General features: G+C 34.5%; 1 protein-coding gene across 1 annotated transcript; it reads left to right on the plus strand.

Moving 5' to 3' along the window:
- Window positions 1-21,786: 21,786 nt before the first annotated feature.
- Window positions 21,787-22,520, plus strand: LOC131639503 (kunitz type trypsin inhibitor 106-like). Its single transcript, XM_058909994.1, has one exon. The coding sequence runs from the start codon at window positions 21,787-21,789 to the stop codon at window positions 22,405-22,407; it is 621 nt and encodes a 206-aa protein (XP_058765977.1). The 3' UTR covers window positions 22,408-22,520.
- Window positions 22,521-24,891: the final 2,371 nt, after the last annotated feature.

A 24,891-nucleotide genomic window follows, 5' to 3' on the forward strand; every position in this document is an offset into this window, starting at 1 on the left:
AGGTTAAATCTGATTCATAACCTGAAATTAATTTAAAATTATTAAACCTAAAATTAATATTATTAAAAGAACCTAAAATTAATTAGAATTATTAAACTTAAAATTACTCTAATTAATCCTAAATTATTAATCTAAAATAATTACTAAATTTAATTAATTGATTATTATAAATTAAATCACTAATTAACTTAACTAATTATTTTAATAAAACTAATTAAAAAAATCTAAGTAACCAAGAAAAGTTTGGTTTTTTAAAAAAACAAGTTATATAAGTAAATAAATGATTTGGACAAACCTGGGCGTTGGAGATCCGGTGCTGCTGCGCATGGAGGGTCTACGGTTGAATTGCAGATTCTAGAATGTTGGATTTGTCCACGCATGCATAAGTTATGAATGTCCAATGCTCACGATGGTAGTACCTCGCAAAAAAACAAGAAAATGTTAGTCATGGATATAAGAATGATAAACAATTATTGATTATAAGAAGGAAAAAAAATAGAAATTAAGATGGCTATATTAAATTCTAAAAAATATTAAAATTAAAACAAATATTCTTAGTATTTTTTATGTGAAATAAATTAAACTAACATTTTTTGTATTTCTTAATAAATAAAATTAAAGAAATAAACTAATTAAATTCTACAATGGTGTTTGGTATCCTTTGTATATAGAATGCAAATCTAATTAACTAATATATTAAAAACTAAATAAATAAATAAATAACACCAAACTCTAATATTATTATTTTTTTTTTCATTTTTTCTTCACGTGGGAAAGCCATCCCGTATTTCCATTATGTTTCTATCTTATTATTAATATTAATGATACATGACAAAAATTAAAAGAAAAAGAAAGGTGACAAATACAACAAGATAAGGACTACACAAATCCAAATGATAAGGACTACACAAACCCAAATAGTCTCTCTTCTTTTCAAATTCACGGTTCCCTGTTCTTATCAACTCCCACACTCGAATTTTCTTATTCTCTTGCAAACAAATCAACCAAAGAACAAAATAATTTGCATAGATTGAACACAAAAACAGAATTACAGAATCATCAATCGAAAGCAAGAAAGAAAAAATACCGTCGAGTAGAAAAGATTCTCTGAAACTGTTGAGGTACGTTCTCCGATTATCCCTTGACCAGCTGTGCTTCTACTCTGTTTCCGGATCAAAGTTGTGTTGCTGCGATGTTGAAAGTATGATGCGATTCTACAGGTGATAAAGAATGTTGTTGTGCGATCTGGAGATGCTGTCGCAACCGAGATCTGAATCAGAGGAGGTCGCGTGCGTGTGCTGACGGTGGAGGAACCGATGGTGGCCGACGGCGGTGGCTGACTCTGGATGGATCGTGTTTCTTCCGATTTTCCATCTCTTTTTCGTTTCGTGTTGTTGTTGATGTTGCAATTCCGTCGAAACCGAAGCGAGCTGCGATTTGCAGGTGAAAGAAGTCGTTGAAGTCGAAGTTTGTTATTGATGATGATGGCTCGGCGAAGATAAATGAGAGTAGAATCTCGAGTGCTTCACATTCAGCTTCCTCCTTCTTCAATTCTTTCAGTGAGGATGTGCGATGCTGAAGGGCAGAAACGTCGTGATTGTGGCCTATAACACACAGACATGGATTCGTCAAATCGATTTCTTTCTCCTTCTTTTCCCTGCAACACAAACAATACTTGGAAAAACATAATGTTAGAAAACTAAAAAATTATGTACTGTGGTGTTAACATAGACATGAGCTTTTGTTTTAATAGAATTTGATGGTAGATATTGGTAGAGATTCAAGATGATTGGTGATAGTTTATTATAGGTGAGTTTTGTACGTAATGCCGGTGGAAGAAGATTAGGAAGTGTTCGTGGATGTGAGGTAAAAAAAGATTGTTAGTTTTACAGGTTTGAAGTTTTACGATGAAGATAAAAACGTGAGGGAGAGGTAGGAAATTTTTTTTTTGGGTCCCCATAATAAGGTTTTTGTTCCTATTTATAATATATAAAGTTAGGTTAAACCTAATGGACCATAATTAATTAAAAATAACCAAAAACCCAAACAAAAGGAATTATCTTTAATTGAGTTTTTATGATTATATTTAACTAATTTAAAAAAACTAACCTAAAATATAAAAAAGATGTAGAATTTAAAATCTTTCTATTTTTTATGGAAAAAGCGAAAGATCTATGAAAATAAATTGTAAATAATAAAAAACAAATTTCTTTTTGTGATTTAAAAAAAAAATAATTTAAAACAGAAATTAAGTTAGTAACAAATAAAATAATTTTTACCAAGTGTGCCAATTCATTTATTCGAAATAAAATGACGTTTGTAAATATATGAGGGTAAATTTTGGGGTATGACATTACCAAATCAATTCTCCCAAAACCTAACATTTCTACAACCTAAGCATAACTCAATTGGTACGATTAACATGATCAATTCTATCATACTACCTATAACCCCATAATAGAAGATAAACGGAAGAGTCCCCCCTTACCTGAAGGTTGATTCTTCGCTCTTCCTCTTGTCGCACTTCTCTGCTCCTCTCCTCTTTTCACGTTCAAGCTTTTCTCTTCTCCTTAGTTCTATTCCTCTTTCCCACAATTCCTCTATTTTATGGAAAATAAAATAAAACTATTTTAATTAGTAATAGGGCCTACCAATACACCCCCCTCTTTACTAATCACGACTTAAGCCCATTTGCTTAATTTCTCCATAGCTCTCAATAAATCCAAATAATTCCAAATAATTCTCCATAATTCAATTAAATAAATTTTAAAATTAAATTATGAAAATATGGAGTGTTACAACTCTCCCCCACTAAAAGAGTTTTCGTCCTCGAAAACATACCTTAGGCAAATAACTCTGGATAGGAATCCTTCATTTGACTTTCCAGTTCCCAAGTCACATTCCCACCTGCTGGTCCTCCCCAAGCTACTTTGACCAGTGCTATCTCTTTGCCACGCAATTGTTTCAGCTCTCGATCTTCAATCCTCATAGGCAAAACTTCAACTGTCATGTTATCCTTCACCTGTACATCATCTACCTGGATTACATGAGATGGATCCGCAATGTATTTCCTCAACTGCGACACGTGGAATACATCATGCAAATTCGCAAGCGTTGGTGGCAACGCAATACGATAAGCTACCTCTCTAATCCTTTCTGTAATCTGATACGGACCAATGAAACGCGGAGTCAACTTCCTTGATTTCAGTGCTCTACCAACACCTGTTGTAGGAGTCACCCTCAAGAACACATGATCTCCTTTTTGAAATTCAATTGTCCTTCATCTTTTATCATGGTAGCTTTTCTGGCGACTCTGAGAAGCCTTCATCTTCTCTTGAATCAATTTAATCTTCTCCGTGGTCTCTTGTACAATTTCTGGTCCAATCACCATACTCTCAACCGATTCATACCAACACAACGGTGTTCTACATCTTCTACCATACAAAGCTTCAAATGGAGACATACCAATGCTCGAATGAAAACTATTGTTGTAGGTAAATTCAATCAACGGCAAATAACTATCCCATGCACCACCTTTTTCCAATACACAAGCACGTAACAAATCTTCCAATGACTGAATTGTCCTCTCAGTCTGACCATCAGTCTGCGGATGATAAGCAAAACTCAATCTCAGCTTAGTACCCAAAGCCTTCTGCAAACCTTCCCAGAATCTGGATGTAAACCTTGGATCTCTATCTGACACGATACTCGAAGGAATACCATGTAAACTCACTATCTTCTCTATATACAATTGAGCCAGCTTCTCCATCGGGTAATCCATTCTCATTGGTATAAAGTGAGCAGACTTCGTCAACCTGTCCACAATAACCCAAATAGCTTCACAATTCTTCACTGTCCTTGGCAAACCAGAAACAAAATCCATAGATATACTATCCCACTTCCATTCCGGAATAAATAACGGTTGCATAGCTCCATACGGCTTCTGATGTTCAATCTTCGACTTCTGGCAAGTCAAACAAGCATAAACAAATTCAACTATTTCCTTTTTCATTCCAGGCCACCAGAACAGCTTCTTTAAATCATGATACATCTTGGTAGCACCAGGATGAATACTCAATCCGCTACGATGTCCCTCCTCAAGAATGCTTCTTCTCAATTCGGCAACATCAGGAACACAAACACGATTACCAAACCTCATTATACCATTCTCGTCGATTCTGAATTCACCTCCTTTATCTTGGTTAATCAGAGTCAACTTATCAACCAACTCTACATCAGTCTTCTGACCCTCTCGAATTTCCTCAAGAATACCACTAGTCAGCCTCAGCATACCCAATTTAACACTAGTAGGAGTGTCTTCACATACTAAACTCAAATCTCTGAATTGCTCAATTAAATCCAATTCTCTCACCATAAGCATAGACATATGCAGGGACTTCCTACTCAATGCATCGGAAACAACCATTGCTTTAATACCATCCTTAGAAATTACATGCCCAAGAAAGCTTACTTCATTTAACCAGAACTCACACTTTGACAGTTTCACATAAAGTTTCTTTTCCTTCAATAGTTCCAATACCACTCTAAGATGATCTGCATGCTCTTCTTCATTCTTAGAATATATTAAAATATCATCGATAAATACTACTACGAACTGGTCGAGATAGGGATGAAAAATCCTATTCATATATTCCATAAAAACACCAGGTGCATTCGTAACTCCAAACGGCATCACAATGTATTCGTAATGACCATACCTCGTTCTAAATGCAGTCTTCTGAATATCGTCAGTCTTCACACAAATCTGATGATATCCCGACCTCAAGTCAATCTTACTGAACACGCACGCCTCAACCAGTTGATCCATTAGATCATCGATCCTCGGCAATGGATACCGATTTTTGATAGTAACTTTATTCAACTGTCTATAATCCACACATAACCTCATCGAGCCTTCCTTCTTCTTTACTAGTAATACCGGTGCACCCCATGGTGAAATGTAACACCCCAAATCTACCCGATAATTTATATGGAAAATCAGAGTATTTAAAAATATTTCATACGATGAAATAGGATGTCACATTCGTCATTTAATTCACTTACGGCAATTACGCCTCCACATAGATACATAGCACTTAAACGAAAGCGGACAAATCATAACATTAATTTAATCCTCAAAAACACCTCATCAAATAAATTACTTCGCAGCGGAATCATCAAACTTCATAAATATTTAAATCAAGTCGTAGCATCTTTGCACGGTAACTTTAAGTTACGATTTAAATCAACACTAAATAAAATTCAGCAATTAAAACAATAATAAAAACAATCGTTTTATCCCCCCGAGTGCTACGTATCAGAGCGACAACCGACTCAACTCGCGACAGCTAATCCTTCACTCACTAGCATCACCTGCACGTTACCAGTATAAAGGCAACGACGAAAACAAGCAAATGGTGAGATATCAAACAATATAAATAAAGTCATGATAAAGAGCATATTACGGTTCAATTCATAATATATATCTCACGTCTCAATTTCAATCACAAACAATTCAAAAATCAAAATCACATAAGCACGCACAACGTCGCAATAATGCAAATGGATAAGACACGACTAATGCATCATGCATGTGGTACCCAGGGCTTCAGCCCCCATCGCCAATTGCCAGATAATAGAGGCATCAAAACAGGCATAAGCCTTCGTCGCTGTTTTGCCAATCCAGGCCGTCGCTACAACATGCAATTTATGAGACACTATGAAATGCAACAACCACAATCAATCACAAAACAACGTCGCATAAGGCATTTGCCTACGTCGCCAAAATATATCAATCATTATTGATAATTACTCGTCACTTTAATTTCCTGCAACATCGCAAAATTCACAATATCTCAAAATATGCAACAAGTCAAAACATCGCCGAAAACGTCGTCAATTTACGGATATCGAATCAATCCCGGTCTCGCCTAAATTATTCTACTTGGTTAATTAATTCCGGTTCTGTTTTTAATTAAGTTATTTATTTTTGTTATGGACATGTTCTAAAATTGTTTCATGTTACTTTTAAAGTTGCCCCTGCTGTCAAATATATAGTGATACAATTACTTAGTATTATTCTACTACACTGTTACCTTAGTATAACACTACTACCAAAATATTCCTACCCAGTAATATTTCCTGAAACTGTAACAAACCTAACTCTGCTACTTGGTCAATTTAGACACTGCTATCACTACTACACCCATACCAATTTCTTGAATCAATTGGATTTACTAATTCTGTTAAAACTTGCTATAATTTCCACTGCTAGTTTATATACTTATTATTAATATTAGGTGAGTCACTTAACCATTCATCTATCTCAGTATGCAATTATACTATGGCTACCACTTATCTAGTATATACTAAAACAAGGTTACTACTTAAAAACTATATTCATGTGTTATTCTCCTAGATTTCTCACGTGGGCCAGGGAGAAGTAAAAGAAACAAGTTTGAATGCATCTACCAAAAATCTAGTATAGCTCTTACTAAATTATTTATTTATTTAATTATGTTTCAATTTCTATGTATCAATGTATCAGACTACTTAAAACATAGCACTTGCATATATATTTATATATATATATATATATATATATATATATATATATATATATATATATATATATATATATATATATATATATATATATATATATATATATGTGTGTAGCATTCCGAACGGCAACGCATTCTCCCCATCTTCATGTGCCAGTCGGCACCGGCGACAACAACACCAACCTCCGCAGGGCCACCCGGTCCCCAATTTAATTCTAAATTTCACCATCGATTTATTTCAGACCATCGCCCATAACTGAGACACAATTACATTAATTGCACAAATAACATAATTTCACAGGTAATTTCAACACAGATATACACAAAACATTCACATATAACAGAAAATTCAATCGACACATAGAGACTATAAAATTTCTCAAACCCACATACAATCCATCATGTCCCTATTTATAGAGCAAGAACCCCACCCTTACCTGAATTTATGGTCTCTAACAGTTTTCGGTTGGACTCCTAACTCTGGTTCCGGCGGTGTACTTTTTCTCTTCTACGTATTAACCTAATTTTTCTACTACCACTACTATTTATATATAACCTCACTTATTATTCTATTAATAAAATAAACCAATTATTCTATTAAGCTATTAAATCAAATAATCCAATAGTCAAATGGACCAACTAAAAACACCTCCTTATTCTACTAACACCAACCAAAATAAATAATATTCTAACATCCAAAATATTATTTTCTAACAATAGTCCTCCAACTAAAATTAATTCATCATAATAATAATATAATCTCCTTAATATCATATTACTATAACCAACCGTTAAATCCGATAATGCCTTTTAATAATTAAAATCAGCTTATTAATCCAACAATTCCCAACTTCTACTAAATTCTGACAAATAAATTGTTAATAATTCATTTAAATAATTAAATGAATTTCCGGGTGTTACATGAAACACTAGGACGAATAAATTCCTTCTCAAGTAACTCTTCCAATTGACTCTTCAATTCAGTCAATTCAGATGCCGACATACGATACGGTGCCATCGACACAGGATTAGTCCTAGGAATTAACTCAATAGCAAATTCCACTTCTCTCTCAGGTGGCAACTCTCTAACATCTTCTGGAAAGACTTCGGGAAAGTCGCATACTAACGGTAATTCACTTCTCACTACCTTCCCTTTCACTTCCATGGATGCAATCAACATAAACACGGCAGCCCCGTCCTTAACTGCTTCTTTTATCTGCCTAGTGGTCATCGCCAAACCTTCTACACTTTCATCTTCAGGAAAAATAACCGTCTTCGAGAAACAATTGATATGGACCCGATTGAATTATAACCAATTCATTCCCAAAATAACATCGAGTTGCTCCAACGGAAGGCACACTAAATCCATTCCGAATTCTCTACCAAAAATATCAATTAGACAGTTCAAACAAGCAAACGAAGTAGTCACTGAACCCGATGCAGGAGTGTCAATGATCATACTTCCATTAATATCAGATATTTCCAAGTTCAGTCGTTTAGCATAATCCAATGAAATAAACGAGTGAGTTGCCCCAGTATCTATAATTGCAATTAAAGGAGTGCCATGAATAAAACACGTACCTTTAATTAACCGATCTTCTGGAGTAGTCTCGGAACCAGATAAGGCGAACACCTTACCACCAGCTTGATTCTTCCTCGGCTTAGGACACTTAGGACTAATATGGCCCTCTTCTCCGCAGTTGAAACAAGTTACAGTGTTCCCTTTGCACTCAATAGCAATGTGACCTGCCTTTCCACACCTATAGCACTTCTTTTCTTCACTTTTGCACTCGTGAATGCGATGTCCAGGTTCTCCACACTTAAAGCACTTGATAGGGGCACTAGAGTCTCCCCCAGTAGGCTTCTTCCAACCTCCAGCTTTCTGGTTACCTCTACCATATGGCTTACCACGATCCATATGCTTCTTCCCTTTCCTGTCGACTAACTCGCGAGAATGCGACGACTTCAACTTAAGGTTGTCCTCTTCAAAGATTCGGCTGCAGTCAACCAAATCAACAAACCTGCGAATCCGCTGATATCTGATACCCTGTTTAATCTCGTCAGGAAGACCATTCTCAAACTTAACACACTTCGAGAACTCGCTAGCCTCATCATTGTTGTAGTGGACATAATACTTTGCCAACTCAACAAACTTGGACGCATACTCTGGCACAGTCATGTTACCTTGCGTCAGCTCTAGAAATTCAACCTCCTTCCTGCCTCTAACATCCTCAAGAAAGTACCTCCGCAAGAACTCTCTCTTGAACACAACCCAAGTAATTGCAACACCTGCAGCTTGCAGTTCGTCCCTACTACCCATCCACCAATCATCAGCTTCTTCAGACAGCATGTGAGTACCATATCTCACCTTCAGATTTTCGTCACAATCAATCACCAGGAAGATCCTCTCAATTTCCTTTAGCCACTTCTGAGCGCCTTCGGGATCATGAGTGCCTTTGAACAACGGAGGATTGTTCCTCTGAAAACTGTTCAGCTGCCTGTCAGCACCAATTCCAGCCCCATTGGCATTCCCTCCCAACACACCAGCAATCATACCCAGAGCCTCAGCAATCGCGTCGTCGTTTCTTCCTCCTCTTCCGGCCATTGTTCTGCTAAGTATAAAACAACATTTATTAGAATAAGAAGTATCGACAGTGTCAATCTTACACTAATCGCATACAAGGGATTAACCGACACTAAGACTCTGACTCAAACGACCGACTATGCTCTGATACCACTATTGTAACACCCTTCTAATACCCCGCATAATATTTAAACAGTAATTAGAGTAAACATGAAAAGGGCATTACAACTTCCATATAATCAAAATAATACTCGTGTCATGCCATAAAAGAGAACGTTAAACCCAAATATCATTCAGATCGTCATGTTAACACAGCGGAAATATATTTAACATCTGAACAATGCAACATCCAAAGTCATAGACTTAAAACACCACCATAATAAAATACTGAAATAAAAAGAGTTCAACAAATAACTCTAAACAACGTCCCCAGTGTTACACGACCAGAGCATGACACAGACCCAACTGACTCTAATGAACTACTTGACGAGCTAATCCTCACCAAGTACAAGAGCTACTCCTCAATCTGAAAAATAACAACAGTAAGGGTGAGTTTCATTCACATTTAACTAATGTTATAAGATATAGATAATAAAATATCATTTCACATGCCATTCACCCAACCACAGTTACGATCAGATTCAAACCATACAATCAGTAAGCAAAAACCAATCAACACATATTATAACATTGGACAATCTTCCATTCATGTTATAATAGCACAAACAGCCTAATGCAATGCAACTACATGCATGTGGTACCAAAGTCTGGCATAACCCAACTCACCGACCCACCATCGTCAAGGATACGGTAACACCCACTCACTAATTCCACACAATGGGAATTAGCTACCACTGATCCACCATCGTCAAGGACCAGCCACATAATGATTATGGCATGCATCAACCATAACATGCTCATCACCCACATAAATCGACCAAATGTCATAATCATCAATTACCATAATAAATAGCCTCACACAATCATGCTATTCCTCAACCATAGTAAAACACATATTTTATACCAACAATACATGTATAACAAACACCGGTTACAACCACAACATCATACAGGTACAACATTCATTAGTGTACCTATAAGCATAAACCACCACAACCAAATAAAATCGAGTGCTTTAAAATAATTCGAGTCACAACTCAAAACACCATTTTATTATATAAATTATTTGATTAGCTTCACTATACTCGAAACGGCTCCAAAACCCGGCTTACGGTTTAAAAGTTACACCTCTTTAAACTTTTCAAAAACGGCCTGTCGCCAACAGCCAACAGCACGCGGCGCCACACACAGTTTGCGGCGCGGAACGAATAGGAACTACGCCTTCGCGGCGCAAACGAAGGTTCACGGCGCGGAACGAATAGGAACTACGCCTTCGCGGTGCAAACGAAGGTTCGCGGCGCGTACTGAACACAACCAAACTTCCTGGCTTTCTGCCAAGCAGTTCGCGGCGCCAACTCCTGGACGCGGCGCGAACTGGCGATTTCCAGAACTCCGAATCGCAGAAAAAAGCCTGCGATTTTGCCCTTCCTTCACCAAGTCATTACCAAACCAATCCCATTCCAACCAGATTTCGCATAAAGTGAAACAAACACATATTATAACACATTATAATACATTTAAATCATCTAATTAACACCATACAAGATCAACACAATCATTACCTGTAAATAATAAAAAACAAATTTCTTTTTGTGATTTAAAAAAAAAATAATTTAAAACAGAAATTAAGTTAGTAACAAATAAAATAATTTTTACCAAGTGTGCCAATTCATTTATTCGAAATAAAATGACGTTTGTAAATATATGAGGGTAAATTTTGGGGTATGACATTACCAAATCAATTCTCCCAAAACCTAACATTTCTACAACCTAAGCATAACTCAATTGGTAAGATTAACATGATCAATTCTATCATACTACCTATAACCCCATAATAGAAGATAAACGGAAGAGTCCCCCCTTACTTGAAGGTTGATTCTCCGCTCTTCCTCTTGTCGCACTTCTCTGCTCCTCTCCTCTTTTCACGTTCAAGCTTTTCTCTTCTCCTTAGTTCTATTCCTCTTTCCCACAATTCCTCTATTTTGTAGAAAATAACATAAAACTATTTTAATTAGTAATAGGGTCTACCAATACACCCCCTCTTTACTAATCACGACTTAAGCCCATTTGCTTAATTTCTCCATAGCTCTCAATAATTCCAAATAATTCTCCATAATTCAATTAAATATAAATTATGAAAATATGGAGTGTTACACCCTTTATCCAAAATTCTCTTTCTCAAATCTGAAACATCCGGAATACAAACTCGATCATGACCCCTCATGACACTATTCTCATCAATCCGAAAGTTATTACCTTTTTCCTTGCTTCATCAATGTCATATTGTTAACTAATTCTAAATCCAATTTTTGACCCTCTCTTACCTCGTCAAGAATACCACAAGTAAACTTCAACATACCAAACTTAACACACGAAGACTCCGTCTCACAAACCAAACTCAAGTCTCTACATTGTTCCAACATCTTTAATTCTCGAATCGTTGACATAGACATATGCAATGATTTCCTACTCAATGCATCAGATACAACATTCGGTTTTCCAGGATGGTAATTCAACCCAAATTCATAATCCTTCAAAATTTCACTCGCCTTGTTTTCCTCATATTCAATTCTTGTAGTCACTACACACCTCAAATCTCGATCCAAACATTAATGCCTCTTAAGTTTCAAAACAAACCCAACGGCAGATAACATCCATTCATATCGAATAATTCCTCTCATGAACTTTAAGTTTCCTTGAAGTGTAACTACCACTTGTCGATATCTACATCAACCCACCTCAATTCGAAATCACAAACCTAAATAAACTCTCTTCCTTTAACCAAAGCTCACATTCAGAAAACTTCGCATATAACCTCTTCTCTTTCAACATCGATAACACAATCCTTAATGTTCAGCATGTTCATCATCACTCTTAGAATAAAAAAATCCTAAAAAAAAAAATTACCTCATAGAACCTTATTTTCTTCTTACTCGACAAAACAGGCGCGACTCTATGACTATACACTCAGAAATTTGAATCTCTTCTCAAACAAATCCTCAAATATACTCAACTTCCCCTTAGTCGCTTTACACAATAACAAGTTAGTAAGACAGGTCTATCTCGTCCATTACAATCTCGTCTCCTATCAACAATAGATTAAGGGTGATCAAGTCCTCAATTTGTCAATAGACAGTCGACAATCATAATGAAACATAAACCACCGTTACTAACTATAATAGTGTTCCTTCAGAACTCGCACTCGAAATCACTTAAAATACCAAGATCCAAAATCTCTCTTAAAGTTACAATTACTTGATTCAACTCCAAATAGTTCATACCAAAATTCTCCTCAATTTGGTCTAATGGAAAACAAACTAAATCAATTCTCAAAATCTCTACCAAAGATGCTCAACGGATAATTCAAACACGCAAAAAAAGGTAGAAACAAATTCACAACAGTTGTATCAATAGCCATACTTCTATGCATAACAGATAAAGCAATATCCAACTTCACAGCACAATCCAAAGAAATGAAAGAATGCGTTGCACCATTATCAATAATAAAGTACGTACCTCAGATTATCTTCTCCTTAGCAGTGATCTCAGCACCAGGCAACGCAAACACTTTTCCTTTCGCTTGCTCTTTCTTTGGCTTATCACATTTGGTACTAATGTGACCTTGCTCACCACAATTGTAACAAATCTCACTCGAACCAATTCTACACTTGTGTGCTTTGTGACCAGTCTTGTTGCACTTGAAACATGTCACATGAGTCCTATCACAATCAACGACACGATGACCTTCAATACCACATCCGAAACACTTAAGTGGAGTAGAAGTTCCCCCCCACTTAGCTTCTTGCCAAAATCAGATTGTCCTCTCTTGTCATCATATGGTTTCCCGCTGGATTGTCCTCTTCATCGCTTCAATTTTAGAAACCTCATTTCTTTCTTTCAACGCACATCTTCTGGAAAATAGTTTTCCAAAAATGCATCACGAAAAAGAGTCCAAGTAACTTCAATACATTCTCTTTCAAATCTCCGCATAGTATTACTCCACCACTGCGCTAAAAGCAATTGCTGTTAGTGAGGGCGCAACTTTATTTTCTTATAGTATGAGCCCTCAGGGGCTGTACCTAAAGCGAGGTTTGCATGCTCTCTCTAGGCGCCATGGATTGGGATGTTAAGCCCATTTGAATCCCTAAGGGTGACGCTGGATTTATTTATCCAACACTTAAGATTTTAGGTGGACAAGTGGTGTGTCTCTCATAAAGTGTGTCCCAAGCGTAACATGCTCCCTCGTTGACCCCGTCGAATTGTTGCCTCTAACAAAGGTATCATGAGCCTTTGGTTCGAGAAAAGAGACAACCCATGCACCTATCACCTTAAGGTTTTAGGTGGACAAGTCGTATGTCTCTCATAAAGTATGTCCTAAGTGTAACATACTTCCTCGTTGACCCCCTCTAATTGTTGCCTCCAACATTTCTCACCCAACTCATTTTTTTAACTCTGTTAGTATAATCTTGGTAGAACAAACTCTTCCTTTACAACATGTTACTACGACAAAGTTCCTCTTGATTCGTTTGGTCTGCAAAGAGAATTAAAGTGAAGTCACCTGAGAGATGTTCATAAGGTTATCAGTCTATGTAAGAAGGCTCTACTCCATGGTGAACCTACCACAAAAATTAGTCAATATCATGAGGTAAGTGTCAAATATAGCCTTTTCAACCCGTTATGATGCATTAAAATTTAATTTAATCTTCATGATGAAAGATATCAGAATATACAATGAATTCATGTAAGTGCTTATGCTTAGGTCTCAGATTTGTTTTGCATATACATCAATTTTATGCTTTATTATGAGGGCCGACCGGGTGTACGACAAATGCCGCCGCAGAGGACCTCAAATATTATAGGCTCCAAAATTATATTTAGGCTTAGAAATATAATTATACATATTTAATATATGCTACAATTCAAAATAATATCAAAATGAATACATAGTCTAGCGGCTGTGCTGAGGTTCTAGGACATTGAGTGTCATTTTGTTCTCTGATTCCTTTTTCTTTTGACAATTTAATTAATTTTACTATATAACAAACAAGGGCTTTTATAAGTTATTTAAAGTTATCTTTTAAAATTCGTAATCCTAATCAAAGTGTAGTTTAATGATAAATATTTGAGTAGTTAGATGCCAAAATTATTATTTTAATTATAAAAAATAATTGAAAATAACTTTTAATATTTTTAAAAAACTCTCAAAAAACTATTTTTAATTTTAAAAAAAACTATAATAAACAAAGTCTTAGTCAAATTCCACATATAATTTTGTGTATTTTTAATAGAGATTATGATAATAAACATTTGTCTATCCTTTCGTCCCTACACTTTTAATTTTAGTTTAAGTTTTTTTAATAAATTTGTTTAATAATGACCTTTTCACAAATGATATTATTAATTATTTTAAGATATTTTATACGATCATCTCAATTATTATGATGTTTTTATGATAAAATATAATATAATGTTATATCTGCTTTATCTATCACTTTAGAAATAAAAAATATATGTTATTCATTTTTTAATATAAATTTGTTTTTTTAAAAATAGAACAGGAGCTTCGAAATATTCGGGCCGGCCCTGGTTATTAATCAACATGATAGCAAAGAAAATTCATAATAGTTTCATGTTATTTAAAAGAATCCAACCAGTTTTCTAAATTGTTTTAACACTACCCTATGCATATTTAATAGTTATATCAAGTTAAAGAGGAATAATTTACTTCCTAAAATATATAAAAATAATAAATAGTTTTCAATTATATAAAAAGATATTTCTTTTATGAAATTCTTTGTTTTAATATATAATAATTTAATACTAATGAATAAATTCAACAATGGCTTATTCTACGGTTTATCATGTAGTATAAATAAAATCATTCATACCTTTTGTCAAAAAAAAATGTCATTCATACCTCTCTTATTATTATAATTAAATCACCATTTATTAGAGTTAACTTTTATATATATATATATATATATATATATATATATATATATATATATATATATATATATATATATATATATATATATATATATATATATATATATATATATATATATATATGAGGAGGGTTATATTTACTCCAGGAGTAAGTTATTATAACTTACTCCAAATCTAGATCATTGATTCTTTTCAATCTAATGGTTAAAAATAATAAGTAATAGTTTTCTCTCTCCACATTTAATTACTTATTATTTTTAATCACTAATCCACATTTAATTACTTATTATTTTTAATTACTTATATATATATATATATATATATATATGAGGAGGGATCAAATTACACCCGAAGAGTTACACCACGAGTTACACTCGTTCAATAACTACATCTCGAATTAATATTTTTTAAATTCAACCGTTGGATTGAAACATAATATCATATAGATCATACCTATAAAGTTTGAGCTTAATCTATAATGATTTACTATGTCATTGAATTACATCAAAATTAACGTTATATGAAAGCTCATTTTGACGTTAATCTTTGGATATCTTGATGTTATAGTAAATCATTATAGATTAAGCTCAAACTTTATAGGTATGATCTATATGATATTACGTTTCAATCCAACGGTTGAATTTAAAAAATATTAATTCGAGATGTAGTTATTGAACGAGTGTAACTCGTGGTGTAACTCTTCGGGTGTAATTTGATCCCTCCTCTCTATATATATATATATATATATATATATATATATATATATATATATATATATATATATATATATATATATATATATATATATATATATAACATGATTAAATGATATCAAGGTGTCAAATTAGTAATATGACATTTTCGATAACTCTTTATCGTCTATTTATATAACAAAATTTACCGTTGGATTGAAAGCTAACATCATATAAATCATGTCCATAAAATTTAACATTAATCGGAAATTATTTGATATGTTAAAGAGAGTGATCTAAATTAAAGGTTTTGTTAAAGTTTTGTAAGATGTTGATTTCTATGCATCTCGTTGACATATCTCGAGAGCACCTCCCTCGATTATTTATGCTTTTTTGACTATTAAACCCAACATCAACATTATACTTCACCCACCCTTTACTTGGAGGGTTCCATACAATTAGATGACTTCATTTCTCTGCATCTATTGAACTAGAAGCACGAGAGATCATTTTTTTGGTTTTTTTTATAAAATGTAAGCTATGACTATGGAGACGGATGAATAAGCAATGGAGATAAAGATGAACACTTAGGGTCTGTTTCTGAAAAATGAGAGATGCATATGGTTTTAAGAAGTTATATTGATTGGAAAAAGTATTTAAAGTGTTTTTAATAAGTTAATATTAAATTCAATCGAAAAAAACATTTTAAATAGATTATTATAATGTTAAAATAAGAGAAAATTTCAATGCACCCCTTGAAACTCTTAGGCACCTGGAAAAATTCTATTTATGCCCTCTGCTTCCGTAAATGTAGATCGGGAAGCACATTTTTTTGACAAGATTTAGTTTTTCCGGAGATGCATCTACGAAAGCATTTTAAACCAGTGAATATTGGGAAAATTTCAAATTAATTCAGTTTAGGGATTTTTCTGTAGGTACATCTACGGAATGACTTAGCACCAAAATTTTCCGTAGATGTACCTATGGAACTATCTGATATAGTTTGGATCGGAATGCTCACTCCCCCATTGTTGGTTTTCTTCTTCAACATTCACCTCCACAAACTAAAAACCCTACTTCATCAATATTATTTTTCACTCTAAAACTCCAACTTTTTGGTGCAACATATCAAAGAGAGCAAGTGAAGACATAATTTTAGGTAAACATTCATCTTTATCCGTTGCATTGCTCACATTATGAATCAAATTCTTGTGAAAAAATGTAACATTCCTTCCGTAGGTACATCTACGGAACATGTTGAAGATGAGCACGTTTCGAAGGTACATCTACAGAACATGTCTGTGTTGTTTTTTTCAGCAGTCTTGTGATTTTGTGTTATTTGTGTTATTCTTTACAAATAGGTACGGTGCACCCCGATAATATCTCAAAATAATTAGTTCCTTTAGTCGATGTTTCTCCGAATGTGGAAGGGGTTTTCGTAAAGTTGGTAGATGTCAGCGGCGACTTTATTAACAAGCAAGAGTTTGATGATCGTGATAGCATGCTCACATGGATTCGTATGAGTGCAATTTGTAACACCCTTCTGATAAGTGTTTGGTTCATAGTGAATTATCACATAAAAACATGGAATTTATCTTATTTAATTTACAAGATTCTAACATAAAACATCCAAATTATTGAAATACAATAATTATGCAAGTTTACTTTGATTTTATCATGAATTTGGGAAGTATATGGCCTTAAAGCAAAAACCAACAATCAGCGCATTCGCGTAGCGAACTCTAGTGCAGTCAAAGGAAAAATTCAGACAACAGACAATTCACTAAGCGAATGTACAGCGAGAGCCTGATTTGCTAAGCGCGCCATATTTCCCGTAGCGAACAAAGTCAGAAGCAAAATCACCGAGTTTCGCTAGCAACAAGAAGCAGCGCAGGAAGTTCGCATGGCGAACATTGGCGGTCTCTGAAAGATATTTTGAAGGACACAAGGCTGGAGAAAGGCAATTCGCTAAGCGAACCTTACTTCGCATAGCAAACTTTGGCGGTCTGCTGAAGGCGGTTCAAACTCAAAGACTTAACAATGAAGCAAAAGTTCACGTAGTGAACTCAGGCGGCCATAACTGCTATAAATAGGACAGAATATTAGCTCAAGTTGTTTGAGTTGAAATAAGCTGATAGTTGAGTGTTAATTCGAATGCTATGTATCATTGTTGAATGAAATACAAGTTGAAGTTTTAAGTTGATATGTGATACCCCAATGTGTTATTTGAAATTTTTAAATACTCTGATTTCTCACATTATAATTTCTGCATAAATGCTCGGGGTAAAATTGAGGTGTTACATCTTCCACTCTTCCTCTATTCTTCATCTTTTCTTCAGACAACACCAACAACAACAACTGAAACCCCCTCTGTTCATCATCACACCTTCCTCACTCAGATTCTCCTTTTCTCTCACTCTGTCTCTTCACAATTTTCCCCTTCAGTTCAATCTCTTTTCCATTCTTGTTTCAAAATTATTTCCTACTCAAACATCTTTACTCAAGAAGAAAACTAAAATTCTCGTATTAAAGTCAAGCAAAGTAAACATATCACATAACAACAACTCGGTTAAAGCAACAACAAAATCAATTCAGAGTCAAGCATTAACAACGTCAAATCTCATGGCAACAATAACTACAAACAGTTAAACAACAATACGCATAACAACAATTGTAAAAAGTGAATAAAGAGAACCTGAATTCACAACTTGATGAAGGTAGAATCTAGAAAACCAGAGGAGAGATAATAATGTTCTTTCTCTTCTCCTTCCGTGTGAATCGTGATGTTAAGCGTCAAATTACTGTTGTGTTTGCAGGTCACGCGTTGTGACGTCGTGAATCAAGATTTGTTGGTGTTGTGCTGTTGAAGATGCGGTGGAAGCTGCGAATTGGTGAATGCAGATTGACGAACGCGTGGTTTTTCACTCCGTTGAATCAGAGATATTGTGATGTTGAAATGAATTGAATCAGTGATGTGGTTCTGAGCGATTTCGTCGTCAGTGTTTGAGAAAGCTTATGGGATGCGATGAAGGTGAGTGTTGGCCAATGTTAGAGATGATGATTTATGGTTAACGAATCAATTCGATGGAGGCTGCAGATCTATGGATTGAAGGATTATTGAAGTTATCAGTTGAATCAATGTAAGGATTAAACGTTTGATGTTAAATTTTGGTGATATTGGAACTCAGAATTTGGAGGAAGATTGGGTTTACAATTCAGCAGCATAGCAATATCTTTTTCTTTCCCTATTCTCTTTTGAAACTTGTGTTATTTATAGGCTTAGAGATTGAAATTTTCTATGAGAAAAGAGTGGGAAATTCAGTTACAAGCTTGAAAGTTTGGAAGAATTTTTTTATGCAGATTTGGTGAGAGCAAGTTCTTCTTGTTTCACCATATTCAGCTTCAGCAATACACCAAGAAGCACATATTTGCTTCTTACTGAACCAAGAATTAGACTGTTTCTCGAAGAGAAATATCAATCGGCACAACTATCCCATTTTGCATTGTAAAAATCTTTTAGCATGAATATTGTATTGTGAGAGTAAAGCACGCCCTAAAAACTTGTTCCAATGATACATTTTAAGAACTTCTTTTCTTGAATAATAAGGCTCATCCCTGGTTCAAGTTTAGAGATAAGACATTAATTTGATATTTTCTTATTGAATCCAGTGATGCCCCTTGCATTAATGTGTCTTGTAATGATTTCTTTGGATTGTCCTGTCTGAACTTTAATAGAGATACTTGAAGTGACTTGAGAGTTATCTTATTCAATAGCTGTGGACCCACAAGTTACTTCTCTTCCTGCCTCATCAGTTTGCACAGAAGATGTTCTAAAAATACTTGAGGGAAATTTGAATTTTCATAAGTGTGAGCAACACCCTAAGAACCCTAAAAGTAGGAAAATAAATTCTCATATATTATTAGACCATGAAATATTGTATCGGCCCAAGCGAGAACATATGTATAAAATGGTCAAAAGCTTGAGTCTGGATTTGCTCCAGTTATGCATATATCCAATTTTCCGAATGTACAACACGTGGTTAATAAAAAAAATCAACGGTGCAGATTGAAATTTTAAAATTAATTTAAAAAACAATAGAAAATATTTTTCTCTTTCAACTTGCTTCATCTCTTTCACTTTTCATTCTAACATTTTTCTCTTTTACAAATCCATGCTACTATTCATCATATTCTTTATTTGAATCTTTCACCACCACTCGTCACAACCGCGATACAAGCCGACTCGAAGATCTGCTCGTCGTCGTCTGGCTTCAACGTGGTTGATGCACAGTTCAAATTTGTTCAAAAACTTTCTCTTTGATTTTCATAAAGATAAGAGAATTTTCTTTTTACACTTAGCAAAGATTTTCCAAAAGAAAAACTTACGAAAAATTACAACATCAAACTAAGGTGCGTTTTGCAGAGAGCACACTCGTCGCAACGGCAAGTTTAACGACATTTGTTCATTTTTTAGATTTAAAAATCTTTGCCATTGGATTATTGGTTTTTCCTTGTCTACAATATATGTTGAATGAACATAATCAATTGAGGACAACTGTAAGGTTATGTTTGGGAGTTTAGAGGGGAGGAAAAGAGTTTTGAAATTGACTTCTTTAAAAAATATAGAGAAAATTTTAACATTTTTTTGAAAAGAAGATTTTGTTTAAAATGATAAAATAATATTTATTATTAATGTATTTTTACTTTTTGAAATACTATAACAAGAAAAATTATATTTGAACACTTTGTCTAACACCTCCAAAACTCTCATTCAATATAAATTTTGAGTTCCCGCAAATTAGATGATTTTTGGTGTTATAAAGAAAACCAAACACTTTAAAACTCTCCAATCTAAAATCTTTCTATTCTTTTCTCCATAATTCTTACTATTTTTCAAGACCCTCCCTTCTTCCTCCTCTAAACCAAGGCCGTCCCAATATTTTGGAGGCCCTGTGTAGGTTAGTCATGGTTTAACCATTACAAAATAATTAGAGGCCCTAATTAACCTCATTTTAATAGTGGCAAATATTTATGAGGCCCTTTTTAGTTACAGTTTAATCATAAAAAATTTGAGGTCCTATGCTGTAGCCCGCTTTGCACGCCCTCAAAGACGGCCCTGCTCTAAACTCTCAAACATAATCTAAAAGTATCCCCGCTAGAGGTGTGAACATTTGACAGTACGGCAGCGAGTGAACATGAAGTGAAGAGAGAAGCGGTTGGTATTGTTAAAAAATACAGAATTTTACCATATTTAATCTAAACCATTGAAATTTTATTTGCCACGTGTCTAAAGATCGGTAAGGAAATTGAATTACTGGACTATTTGAAATCTGGACCGGATCCGGACTCCAAAAGCTTATGCTATTTCAGGACTATATTAGGACGAGTAATACGACACATTCTTTCACACCACAATAATTTTTTTATAAAAAATATCCTTATCATTGATCGTTGTATTCACCTCAATTATAAATACAAAATAAAACAAATTAAATTAAAAATAATCCAAGTAATATTAATTATATATAATGATATAATTAGACTATCATTTACATGTTAGTTCAATTATTTTCCGATGAATAAAATTATTAGTAGCGACTATTGTATGAAACAATGCTATATTAATTTATTTAATGATCACTTTTCTGAGTCTATATAAAAAATATCTAAATTGAGACTGAGAGGTACAAAGCAAACAACAACAAAAAGTTAAATTTATGTTTTGGACTTTATTCATCTATGTACTTATGGCTTTCATCGCCTACATTAATTAATCATCACAATTCTATAAATACTTTGCCCAGCAACATCAAAATATACACATCAATTGTTACAAAACCCGAATCCAGAAAGCCATTCAGTGTTACAATAATCAACCATGTCAATGAGCTTGTCTGGTAGTTCCCTCATCATTCTTGCTCATTTGTGTCTCTTTATGATTATGACCACAACATCAATAGCTCAGTTTGTCCTCGACACAAACGGCGAACCCGTTGAAGGCGACGAGGAATACTTCATCAGACCAGTTATCACAAACAATGGAGGACGTTTCACTTTGGTCAACAGAAATGGATCATATCCTTTACATGTTGGTCTTGAGAACACTCACTTTCCACAACGTAGTTTGGCTGTAAAATTCACTCCTTTCTCTCCCCATCATGACTTCGACGATGTGAGACTTAACCGAGACTTGAGAGTGATATTCCAAGCCTCCCCAAGTTGCGAGCAGTCAACAGAATGGAGGTTGGGTGAAATCACAAGGACTGGAAGAAGGTTGATTACAACTGGGAGAGATGATGGCACAGTTGGATCATATGGTAACTTCTTTAGGATCATAGAGACCCGAATTGCAGATATGTATAATATTCAGTGGTGTCCTACAGAGGTATGTCCTAATTGTAGATTTGAATGTGGCACTATTGGTACTCTTCTTGAGAATGAAAAGATTCTGTTGGCACTGGATGGCAGTCCCCTCCCGATTTTTTTCGAGAAAGAATGATTTTTAATTTTGTTTTGTTAGGGTGGTGGATTTAGGTGCCATTTTCTTGATTCATGTAATAAAGGTCCAAAAGCTTGTGTACAACTTTTATACTATATATTTGGAGAACTCATCGTCACTGTATTTTATTGAGTAAGCTAGCCATATTTTTTCCTATTAAAGGTGTGGAGGCTTGTTATTATTTTTTTTAGACAAAAAAGCACAAAAGAGATATATATTAATAGAAAGGCATCCATAACCAGAAAGTAAGTGAGAAGTTGAGACATTAGAGTAACTTATCCAAGCCAAGACCCTTCTGACTTAAATTCAAAAGTCAGCCCTTTCTTTCTATTAGCCTATATTTGGGAGTTTGGAGGAGAGGAGAGGGGAAGGCTTCCGAAAACAAATTTTTAAAAAAATATAAAAAAATATTTGACACTTTTTGAAAAAATGATTTTGTTTAGAATTATAAAAGAGTCATTATCATTACAAAATTTTTAATTTTCAAAATAGTATAACAACCTAAAAGATATTTAGAAAATTTATGTAAGTCCTCCAAAACACTCTTTCAATACAATTTTTGAGTTCCCCAATTTTATGGGGTTTTTGGTATTATGAATAAAATCAAATCCTCCAAAATCCTCCTACCCAAAATCTTTTTATTTTTTTCATCCAATTCTTCCTATTTTCCAAAGCCCTCCCCTCCCTTCCCCTCTAAACTCCCAAACATAGCCTTACAGAATCAACAAAATTCAATGATATGAAGCAGAGCTAACAAGAGAATAATAACTCCAATCCAAAATGACAAGCAACCCAAATAACATAGCTGAGACAACAGCCACTTTGCCGTAAATTTTTTCTACCAAATGCAGTTGATAACACGATTTTATATCGTATATTTAGCTTAAAATCCATAGATATTTATAGCATTTTCCGTTTATTATGTTAATTTATTATGATATTACGCGAGTATTTGCTTTGTTTCAGGTTTTACACTTCAATTACGACTATTTACGAAAAGGAAAGAAAATAGAGCTTAAATGACTGATATTTATGCCTAAAAGACGAAAAAGGAGTGCTGAAGCGAAAGAGGGGTGCAATTAGGACCCAAAAGGCCCAAAAGAGATATTCAGCCCACCATGGAACCAAAGGCGCGTGGCCCAAACCTGCCCAGCAAGTGGAGACGCACGTCTCCACGTCCTCTATGCCACGTCAGCAAAGGGAGACGCACGTCTCCATGTTCCTACATCTTCTCCACTTGAGACGCACGTCTCAAGTCAGTCAAGCTGCCTCCTGAAGAAACGGAGACGCACGTCTCCACGCCCAGTCTGCAAAAAGTTCCTCTTTTCACGCAACGTCACAGCAAAACCTCTCCTATAAATAGGACCTGCTATCTCACTTCCAAAGGGTCCGATTTCCTGCCAACGAAGTGCTGCCGAAATTGTACTGCGAACCGCTTTTCTTTATTCTGCTTTCATTCAACCGTTTATTTTCTCACAACGATTTCTACACTGGAAATTGTTGTGAACTTTTCGTAGATCTAGCCTTACGTTAGATTTATCGTTTTATTTCCTTGTTTTTATTTTCTGCCATTTAAATTCCGAAGAACGATCCAGCCAACCTGTGGTGGAAGTTCAGTACTTGAAGATCCAGTTACCATTTATTTAATTCAGGTTTTTATTTACCGCCTTATTTATATTTGTTTGCATGATATATTATATGCCATTTAATATGCTTATTATTATGAACCGAACCGATTTATGCATGTTTAATCGTATTAATATGTATGGCTAAATTACTAAAGGTGTCGGTATGTAAAGTAAGTTAACCGTAGGGATCCGAAATAAATTGGCTTAATTATGTTTTATTAATGATCACTTATTTTTGGTTTATATGTCTAATTTAATTAGTAAGTCTTAAAACCAATAGAGCGAAAGTTTGAGGGGTTAGGACGGTCAAAGGTTAAAATCAATAGAGCGAAAGTTTGAGATCTTTAACCAGATAGTAGACATAGGACATTAGTTTTAAGGATGGCGAAAGCGTATTAAAATTGATTGGAACTTATTTATTTTCAAAAATTGTTTTTACACTCGAGCGGGATGGCGAAAGCGTACGTTAGGGTTATTAGCTTGCTCCGAGTCAACAGAGCGAAAGTTTGAGATTAGGAGATTTAAATAGATAACAACCTCGTAAAATAGGCATTTTATTAATTACATTGTTTCCAAAAAGCTCTTCTAAAATCTAATGGGATGGCGAAAGCGTACATTAGGATTAGGATAGTAGTCTGAATCAACAGAGCGAAAGTTTGAGACGAGGATTTTTAATCAATGGAATTAGTAAAGATTTTTAATTTAATTATGCAAAAGCCAATGGACCTTCGGATTACCTTTAGTTAAACGAAATACATACTGATACCTGTCTTTTATTATTATTCTTTATTTTCTCACAATCACTTTCCCTTAGGAAAAATCGAAATTTTAGTACTCCTAGCTTTACATAGTAACC

This window comes from Vicia villosa, unplaced genomic scaffold (assembly GCF_029867415.1).
Source record: "Vicia villosa cultivar HV-30 ecotype Madison, WI unplaced genomic scaffold, Vvil1.0 ctg.002672F_1_1, whole genome shotgun sequence".
NCBI lineage: Eukaryota > Viridiplantae > Streptophyta > Magnoliopsida > Fabales > Fabaceae > Vicia > Vicia villosa.